At 35.9% G+C, this 10682-nt stretch overlaps 1 protein-coding gene across 1 annotated transcript; it reads left to right on the top strand.

Annotated features, from left to right (window-relative positions):
* Window positions 1-75: 75 nt before the first annotated feature.
* Window positions 76-10140, top strand: LOC110040578 (growth hormone-regulated TBC protein 1-like). The gene is made up of 11 exons (XM_020745828.2): window positions 76-240; window positions 1181-1335; window positions 1594-1640; window positions 2728-2842; window positions 2967-3088; window positions 4013-4109; window positions 4326-4389; window positions 5433-5541; window positions 5882-6019; window positions 7478-7525; window positions 8997-10140. Exons 1-11 carry the CDS (start codon window positions 224-226, stop codon window positions 9105-9107), a joined length of 1023 nt encoding a protein of 340 aa, XP_020601487.1. The 5' UTR covers window positions 76-223; the 3' UTR covers window positions 9108-10140.
* Window positions 10141-10682: the final 542 nt, after the last annotated feature.

Raw genomic sequence — 10682 nt, 5'->3', positions numbered from 1 at the left:
TTGTTTGGAAATATGATATAACACATGTTTTGATTGGTCATAGGAGAGTCAGCCAATCATCAGAGCTGATAGAACACCAACACCGGATATTTTTCCTGTCCGGTCTGCGAAGGAGTACGATTGACACCACTCGGGAGGAAACCAACCTTCTAAATGCATAGTTTGCATGGTTTTCTTTAGCGCGGAGCCCACTGAGAATGCTCTTTGATAAGACATAGCAGATATGTCCACGATTCAAAGGTATTTCCACGGCAACTGACCTCCCTTGGTAGACAATTTGTTTGGTTCCTCCCTCTGCAAGCGGAATGAATTGCTTGCTTTCGACACTCACAATCTCGCTCGAGTAACCATGATTTTTACTTAGTTTATTACAGCGTAACCAAGGGTTAGAAGACATTGTGATAACCTTACTGAAGCTTTATATGTTCTGCCAAAAATATACTTTTGAAACGTAATACTTTGTTTGGCCTGAACTGCTTTCTTCATTCCAACTAAGGCTTATTCAATTCATTCTTAATGTATTCAGTTTAGCCGTTGTCCGTTGTGCAAGTTCAGGTTCGACCGTCGTTGGGTATCTAGGAAGACCACAGGCAATCTAGTACGGGTCATAATAAACACGATAAGAACAAAAACACGCTTGTGGTTTACCAGCAATCTTTAAATGTTATATGCTTAATCATATGCAGTATTAAATTAGGCTTGCAGTGCATTGTACCTTAATGAAAGCTTGAATTTTAATTAGGTCTTTATTTAAGTTTAATATATCGAATTAGTTTTATTAAAATGACAAAATGTGATTGGCTGGTCTCCATAGTCAATCTTTGTCTTTTTTTGCTTTTCTATAAATAACTCGACAGTTGAATCTACACCTAAAATAACTGGCACAGGTTAACAGGATTGAGTGTATCCTTTGTCCTTTGTGTGTTATATTGGCCTGAGTGATTACTTTGGCTTTGGTGTTATGACACTAAACAATAAAAAACCACTCTATGGTTTGAAATCGACATGGCTGTATCAATCCAGCCAACTTTCTCTATGTACATGTCTGTCTCTGTACTAAAAGAGATCCAAGTACATGAAAGGCATTTTGGGATATGAATTTTACGCCAGATTACCATAACCTAATTTCACTGGTGTCATGAAAACCAAACCTAAGCTTTTTTGAATGTTTCAACCGTAGTCCAGTAGATGAATATGGCTTCCATCGACCTGATGACTTTGATTATTCAAGCTATGAAGAATTTATGTCAAGTTACATTAGGATCCTGGCTAGAAGAGCTTCAAGGTGGGACAGCTTCCTGAGGGGTGTAAATAAAGTGAGGAAATCAAGACGAGGTAAAACAACATTGTAATACTGACGCTTAATTAAACATGATGAAAAAATGTCCATCGAATATTGATGCAGGCCAATATGTCAGTCTTGATATCTACATGTACATGTACATTTTGTATTGTCAGTAGGATTTTGTGACCCTCTGTATTACTGTAATTTCCGTATGTGCATTGCTGAACCCTTAACAGTAACACTTGAGCCATTGACTCCACTTGATGTGGTTTTTCTGAAGTGTTATTCTCTGCTTTGTCAACTCTCAGTCAAGAGGTTTGTCAGGAAGGGAGTTCCATCTGAGCTCAGGGCCCAGGTAATTAAACAAAAGTAATGTGTGACTGTATATTCAGCGTTTAATTGGGATCATGTGTACATTGTACTAAAGGCATCCGATCGATTGATACTCTCAATTGCTTCCCTTGATCGTCATCTTGATGGATACTTGATCGACATCCCGATCTATACTCGGTCAACACTCGATCAACACTTGATCAACAGCTGGTCCATAGTTGGCCGAGTGTCGACTGACAAGTTCATATGCATTGATCAAAAATTAGTTGACTGCCGATCAACCATCGAATGAGATGTCGATCGAGTGTCAACTGAGCTTTCAATGGAGTGTCGATCAAGTGTCGATCTAGAGTATTGATTGAGGGTATCGATCGACACCCGACCACAGATGCCTTTAGTACACATGATTCTTTAATTGCAGTGAGGTTCAAGTAGTCATTCCATTATGGTGAACAGGTTGATAATGTTACTGTGTAGAGATTGATTGATATTAGGTCAAATATTTTTGAAGTTTGATACAAATGAGTGTAGGCTTCAAACAGGACTGTCCTGATTTGTTAGCTCACAAAATTCTCCTTCATCCTGTCCTTATCGTAGTAGGACATAGAACTGTTTTCCAAGACAAGTCAAGCCAGCTAAGTGACTGGCTACGTTGATTGTGTAACTAATGCTTTATCAAGCGATCAGTTGTTGTAATATTTTTTACCAGAGATGCCTGAACTGTGCCTTTGTGGCAGTAGTGTAGAAACTCAGGGGTTTAGACACAATTGCATTTCTTGCTGCTGTCAATTTAGGGGAACAATATTCGGGTTAACCTTGGGGAAAAGAAACAATCAACAAAATAGATCAGTTTCCTAAGGGGTCTACTAACTTGATGGAATATGGTAGCAAGAATCGCAACCATTATTTGAGCAAAGTTCAGGCAAAGTTTAAAGACTAAGTCAATTCTCAATCAGCATAATTTTATGTAGTTTGAAAATTTCATTTGTTTACTACATGTAGGTAACTGCATAACCAACATTACCAGTTCAGTTTTTCTGTGCACATAAAGTTTGGGTTTAACTTCATTAGCTAATTAGTTAATAACTGAGGATTTGGCTTTTTTCAAGGTATGGGTAGACATCAGTGGAGCAAGAAAGAAAATGAAGTTAAACCGTGGTAAATACCAGCAATTAACAGGAGATAGTTCACTGGATGAACAGACCTTGCATGCTATACAGACAGGTATATTGACTCCACAGTCAGTCTATACATATGCTCATCCATATTTTTCAGACTTTTGTTAAATTATATTGAATTATGTTTATTGTTTAATTAATCTCATTTTTCGTTTGAACATTTTCTCTAGATATTGACCGTACCTTTCCTGATAACATTCATTTTTCCAACAATCAAGCTGACTTGAGGCCTGCTTTGTACAATGTTTTGGTTGCTTATGCAAAACACAACCCAAGGATAGGTTATTGCCAAGTAAGTGTTAGCATGCTGTTTTGTGAGTAGGATTTTCCAGATTGAATATAATTACATGTATTCTGTGTAGGAAAGATCATCTTAAGCTGTTGAGTGCAGTTCAAGTTAGCAACTCATCCCTTTTGCAAATGGCCGTGCAAATTATGTCTGATTTAGTAAGGCTAGCTATCATCAGTCCTCATCGCGCTATCGGATGCACAAGGCTAGCTATAGTAATCAATAAAATTAGCCAGTCGGAAAGCTTCATGGCCAGCCCAGTAGTATTGCAGCAGGTAAAGTTGCTTAAGTTTGCTTCCAATTGTTACATTGTGCAATAAATCACTTATTAACCAAGGGACTGTTCTGGGAGAATGTCAATCCCGAGTCTTCTCTGTATGAACATACTGCATGTTCTTTGCTGCGAAGACCTGGTCCAATGTTCTAGATATCCATGGAGCCTAAGCTTGTGCAAATGTGTGCTACAGTGTCTAAATAATTTAGTAAGTTCAATGTGCTAACTCAATGGCTATTGACTTAGGCTTACACAAGTATGGTAATGATTCGATTTAGTGCCCGGGATGCTTAATTATTTATGGTACCTCAAGGGAGGGTGCTTATTCAAGAGGGGTGCTTGCTCAGGACAGAACACTCTCTTCTTTTTGGAGAAACAACCAAATGTTCAAAACAACTATCTGAGAAAAGAAACGATAACAACATTACATATGTGAGCAATTAAGGGAGATGAACCTCCATTGATATATACTCTGACGGTGTTATAATGTAATTGATAATATTGTAATAGGGGCGCTTATTAGAATGGGGGCACTTAGTTGGAATAGGGGTGCTTATCAATAAAAACACATTCCAAAAGGGTGCTTATTTTGAAGGAGGGTGCTAAATCGAATCATATTGTAGTATGTGATTGGTTATGTTTTGTTATTTCAGGGTCTGAACTATATAGCTGGATTGATGCTTCTCATTGTTAGAAAACAGGAAGTGGCTTTCTGGCTTTTGGATGTTATTGTTGGAAAGCTTTTGCCAGGTATTATTTTTATTAAGTGTAGTATTACGGGGGAGAAAGATATTAGTATTACAGGGAAAAAAGACTGTTTTTACATGTGATAGTACACTAAGGTGTCATCCAAAACACCCTGCCAACAACAGTGTAGGACAAATTAAAAGAGCAAAAACTTTATGAAGTGAAGGTTGAGCATTTGATTGTTGTATTAAAAGTGAAGTGAGTGGCTGCCTTTTGCAGATTATTATGCTAAGGACATGTTTGGACTCCAAGTTGAGCAAGAGGCTCTACGGGAAGTAGTCAGGTATGGTGTATGTTCTGGAATTTACATTCCAACTGATAAATATTTAGTTATACAGTAATTGTTTATTAGCAGTAAATTATCTTTGCAAAATGCATGTACAGTATGTAGTGTCACGCAATCCTAATCCAGTTTGTATCAAGAATTTTTGGGAAGGATCATTTGTTTGCTCATTCTCCCCCCCCCCCCCCCTCCCCCACAGTGGGGGCGAATTACACAAATTACATCATGAACACATGCACACAGTTCCATATTTGCTGTATAGATTCGAAGTGTGTATGATTTCTGCAAAGCTGCATGTATTTTGACCCACTAGCCTTCGACAACAAACAAGTAACTAAAGCCTGTGTTATCAGGAAATAATGTTTTGTAGCTCGGCGATGACAAATGGCCATGACTTGTGGAAGGAAAACAAATCTTCTATGTAGCTTGGCAAATGGCCATGATGATCCTCAGATCAGTGCTCAGAAAATAAGTTTTCCAATTTATAGCTCAGCAAATTCATTGTGACCAGGATTGGTTGTCAGGAAACAAACTTTCTGTGTTGTGTAACTCGCCAAAAGGCTGTGCTTTGTGGTCAGAATGGCTAATTCACCTTTTTCATTTGTGAAAACAAGATGTAAATTCAAGCAGTGTAAAGAAATACAAACACAAAATTTGAAAACATTTGGTGATGCCCTGTCTCGCTGGGTTGTTGATCAAAATGTAATTTTATCAAGAAGTGTCGCCAACAGTTTAAGTGCCTTTCCTGGAAAATATTGTGTCCAGTACAAGTTAATACTTAATTAACACTTTTACAACAGGCTTCAACTTCACATGCAGATTGTTATCTGTCACTCGATCAAACTTATTTTTCTATCAAGCCATTCGAACGCCACCAAAGTAGACCAAACATGCAAGGTACACATATGAACGCACTGCTCTAATCTTTGATTACTACTAGTTTAAGTTTGCAAAAGTATTTGACATAATAGTTGTTATATTTTGCAAGTGGTGCTATCTTGATGATTATGTGGGGTTAGAACTTTATTATTTTATTAACACAGAGCCAAGATGCCAGATTTGTTTGAGCATATAGATAGACTTGGTGTATCTTACACCATCTTCTCTACGAAGTGGTTCATTTGCCTTTACATCGATGTACTTCCAGTTGAGGTAGGTATAACAGAAAATCATGTTCAAGCAATCACTAAAAGAATCTAAAGTAATTTATGATGCTTGTAACTGTGGCTACCAGGAGGATTTCCATCTGCTCCGCCACCCCTCCCTGATGGGCTTCTAGTGCAACTTGGGTTACTTCCTTAGGTGTTAAATTGGTTGGTCCTCATTTAATATATACTTGGGTAGAAACATTTAATATTCAAACAATTGAACAATATATCTATTTTCTGAAGAGCTTTTTATGCACTTTTTTGGGAACTGATGTTTACATGGATGTAATTTACTAGATATTTTAGGCTTACTAAAGCAACACCTTATTATAAACCATTTTCAGACAGTGCTTCGCATCTGGGACTGCCTGTTCTATGAAGGATCAAAAGTGATCCTCAGAGTAGCACTGACAATGATGAGTCTTAACAAGGAAAAGCTGCTAGCTTGTCATGACTTTGCTCAACTGTGTACAGCTATGAAGGTGAGAGGAAAAAAGGATTTTGAAAAATCAATTTGTCTTAAAATCCACTTTCAGTGTTTCGTGCATGGCCACCATCTTTTGACATCCCAGCTCTTGACATGCTATGTAACCTGGCCCATGTCAAAAATGTAAGCACAGCTGACATCTTCATGGTTGAACTCAACTTTTAGTCATGAAAGATGGATTTATTTATTGCCGGACAATTCCAAGTCTAATTAGACAGATCAGATCCCAAAACAACATTAAAATTCAAAAAATAAATTTAGAATGAGCCATTGTGGCTCACCTTCTCCAGGTACATGTAATAATTAGGCAGAATTTGGTCATTTAAGGGCCCATTAACCGATCTTTTTGAGCCATTGCTAAGGAAAATTTATTCTCATATAACCTCATCATTTTTAGTTAGTTCAGAGTTATTTCATGTGTTTTAACTTTTTCATAATTAGTAACACTAGTGATGATGTCATCAGGCCACGCCCATGGTCATGTGACTAATACTGAAAAAACGCAAAGGCTCCCAGACAAATTACTTTATTGGGATTTTTTTCATTGATTTGATATTTTAATTTAAATCCTCATTATGCTATGCATAGATTTTGTTTCATTTCTAAAAGGTCAGATTTTGAGAGAATTTCAAAATATTAAAAAGTTCATAATTTTCTGAAAAAAGCATGATTTTGAAAAAGGAATGCATTGCTGTCTTTCAAACGTTGGCTTTTATTGAAATCTGTCGAAAAAGGCTGGATTTAATGAAAAACCGCGTTTCGTTTAGCATTTGAAGAAACCGAAAGTGCGCCCAATATACATGGGAAGTTACCTTATCAGTGCGTGCGCAATTTACACTATCAGCGCACATGGGTAAGATCAAACAAAGCCACATGCAGTTAGTTTTTCTCTTTCTATTGCTCTTGTTTTCCTGTCTTCTTCTTATTTTGTCTCTGCTTGTACTTTTTTACTTTGCATCTTGTGAAACACAAAGAAAAACATGTAAAATGTTAGCGAATTTGGAAGTTATTGAGTTGTTTTTATTTTCCGCGCTCAGGCTGACATAAGTAACCGGAAGTGAAATTTCACCTCCTTAGCAACGCTCGCGAGTGCGTGCATAAATTGGTTAATGGGCCCTTAATGCTGTGGTTTGGCAAAGAACAGCAAAGAAATGTACCAAGTGAAGATTTATAACCCACATACATGTACTCAATCATTGTTGTGTTTGTTAAGCCTTTTGTTTCATTAGAATTAGTGGCATTGCCTCTGCTGTTGCCATTGTGATTTGCTTTTACTCCCTATTCTGATCAGAAATTTGGTGTTAAGGATTTCTTGAATGAGTTCAAGCCTTAACTTTTGAGACATCTAGTCACACAACACTGGGACACTTCCTGAAGGGGAGACTTGGTTTGTGGTCCTTGGCCCATGTAAACGCTACATTAATTTTGAATATTTCCTTTTGTTAACTGTTAGGAAATAACTCAAGGACCTTCAACAATGGACTGTCACAGATTCATGGAGGTAATGATGATAATGAATAATAATAATTGTAATAGTTTGTTTATATAGCGCACACATCCATTATTTGCCATAATGATGATAATGAATAATAATAATTGTAATAGTTTGTTTATATAGTGCACACATCCATTATTTGCCATAATGATGATAATGAATAATAATACTTGTAATAGTTTGTTTATATAGTGCACACATCCATTATTTGCCGTAATGATGATAATGAATAATAATAATTGTAATAGTTTGTTTATATAGTGCACACATCCATTATTTGCCGTAATGATGATAATGAATAATAATAATTGTAATAGTTCGTTTATATAATGCACACATCCATTATTTGCCGTAATTATGATAATGAATAATAATTGTAATAGTTCGTTTATATAGTGCACACATCCATTATTTGCCATAATGATGATAATGAATAATAATAATTGTAATAGTTCGTTTATATAGTGCACACATCCATTATTTGCCATAATGATGATAATGAATAATAATAATTGTAATAGTTCGTTTATATAGTGCACACATCCATTATTTGCCATAATGATGATAATGAATAATAATAATTGTAATAGTTTGTTTATATAGTGCACACATCCATTATTTGCCATAATGATGATAATGAATAATAATAATTGTAATAGTTTGTTTATATAGTGCACACATCCATTATTTGCCATAATGATGATAATGAATAATAATAATTGTAATAGTTTGTTTATATAGTGCACACATCCATTATTTGCCGTAATGATGATAATGAATAATAATAATTGTAATAGTTCATTTGTAAAGCACACACACCCATTATTTGCCCAAGGTGCTTACAATTGATTTAGCATATTCCTTTGCCAAGTTTAGTTGCCCATTGTTTCACATGCAAAAACAATCTATGTTTGCTTTTTCCATATGAAGCAACAAACATTGTATTTTAAGAAAGGGCTAAGTGCTGTACTCTTATATTGTGTTGACTGTTACAGACAGCATCAAGAATTGTCAAGCAGACTTGTGACAAGTCTATATTTACAATGCATCAACTAAATGATATTGTCTCTTTTCAATATAAAATTCTCAGATTGAATGACAATCAGGGAGTAAAATCAATAACGGTTCAGCCTGGGGTCAGACCTGAGTTTCAGCCAACTCCTATTTGAGAGGGGAGGGGTTGGTATGTGAAGGAAGGGGACTAGGAAGTTGAGAATTTTCTTACTGGACATACAAATTAAATATATTTAAGCAGAGATGCTCAAGAAAACAAATTAAGACAAAGGAAAAAATATAAACCAAAATGAAAGAGCAAACTTACTTTGTTTTTGTCTCAGTGCCTTAAATCTAATAACAGCTGATGTCTTCTATAACGATTGGAAAACATCTGTCACAAATGTAAAGCGGAGAAACATGGGATTTTCTTGACTGGAGCAGCAGTTTTTAAGTTCTGTTTCCTTTTGATTTCTTTACACAGCATGCTTTTGAGATTCCTGGCTCCTTTTCAAGAAGATGGATAAAGGAACTGCGTAAAGCTGCAACAGAGAAAATAACTGCGGAGCAACAAGCAAGGCAACCACGGACATAAAAACGATTCATACAAAATTAATATGCTTTTAATAATAATTATAATTCTGTTATTGATTTTCTTGTCGGTTGGTCAGTTGGTCTGTTGCTGGTTTTCTGTTAGAACATTGCAAACATGGTACATGGAGAAAATTTAGAACTATTAGAAGTTTTATAATTTATGGGTCAATTGAAAGTGGAATTTTTTTGGTAACTAATAGAAATGTTACAATTTGATGCTATTCACAGTTTATCAAATGGAATACAACAGATAATTAGATCATTTTTATGTCCACTGAAACTGAGTTGGAACATATATTTTCAAATTTAATAATATATCATCATATAAGAAGTTACGGTGATGTAACAATTTTGGACTAATCGGGTGCCCTTTATAATTTTGTTACAGTGTAATACAATTTGGACAGTCTGACTTGGTTCTAGAAATTTAATTTAACAATTGTGAATAACTTATTTGCTTGAAATTAGAACCTCATTCTAAAACTGTGACACTTACAATGTGAGGAGGATTTTTACTGTTTTGTTAATGACTCTGAGATGTCCTTCAATCATAAGTTAGTAACCACGCACGAATTTAAACATATGCTAAATTTAAACACTATGTTAAATTGGAAATAGAAATTTAAAAAGTTAACCGTCGTGGTTCACCTCAGTTCTCTTTGCAACGCAGAATTTGGTCATTTCACGTTGTTGTTTTGCAGAGGACGACGAAAACAAAATTGCCAAGAATTATAATGCACGTGCGTAGCAACTGAACTGGCGTTGCCATTATAGTTTTCTTAAATTCCCTATTAATGAATTGCTACTCACTTGAAACGAAATTTTTACCTTGAAAGAGATTGTATTCTTGACAGGTTTTAAACAAAACCAGGACTTGCATACATCACTCAGTTAGATTTGTACTTTCTGTGCGTTTGGTCTTTTTTAACAATTTTTTTTTAATTTGTACAAAATTAACAGATTTAATACATAATTGCTTTTATGCTGGTTCACCTGGTTGTGACTTGAAAGTAAATAAAATGTGCAGAAATGTGGTTGACTGAGCTTTGTGTCTGTGGATTACCCATGTAAGCATTCCTGTACCATGTAGTGCTGCTGGAAAGATGCCTGAAGGTTTATTTGTTCACGTTTTCTCCTTCATGTTGATTGAGGTCCAAATACGGTGCGATGGACCGCTACACCAGCGACTACCGCACCCTGCACTCTCCCGTTCATGCTTTAGTATGGATAACATATAGTACCACAGGGAGCATAAGCTAGCATAGAATGAGTAGGATGAGAGTAAATAAAGGAAAAAAATATACAAGGACTGTCTAAAGCAATGTCGGCGTTTGGATTGAAACGCCGAAAATTTTAACGAACTAATATCAATTAAGATGCCGTGCTCTAGGGGCAGCTTACGGATTGTTTGTCTGAAAATGAAAACATCTTAGCACCTGGAATACAAGATCTGTAATTACGGCGTAGCACCTAAAACAAAATCCTATGCATCCATATATAAGCGTACCACTGAATATATCAGTAAGCGAGAGAACCTCTGAGCAGGCAGGGGGAGCATTGTTTTCTTAACAGTGAA

The sequence above is a fragment of the Orbicella faveolata genome, unplaced genomic scaffold (assembly GCF_042242905.1).
Source record: "Orbicella faveolata isolate gen_17 unplaced genomic scaffold, um_ofav_v1 contig_25, whole genome shotgun sequence".
NCBI lineage: Eukaryota > Metazoa > Cnidaria > Anthozoa > Scleractinia > Merulinidae > Orbicella > Orbicella faveolata.
Note: the sequence above shows the minus strand (reverse complement) of the source record. Positions and strands in the feature narration are given on the sequence as shown.

What these genes read in the sequence shown, in the direction of transcription:
- LOC110040578 (XM_020745828.2), top strand. An exon ending in AGTGAGGAAATCAAGACGAG is followed by an intron (nt 1,336 to 1,593) that starts GTAAAACAACAT and finishes GTCAACTCTCAG; the next exon opens with TCAAGAGGTTTGTCAGGAAG. An exon ending in CAAGGATAGGTTATTGCCAA is followed by an intron (nt 3,089 to 4,012) that starts GTAAGTGTTAGC and finishes TTGTTATTTCAG; the next exon opens with GGTCTGAACTATATAGCTGG.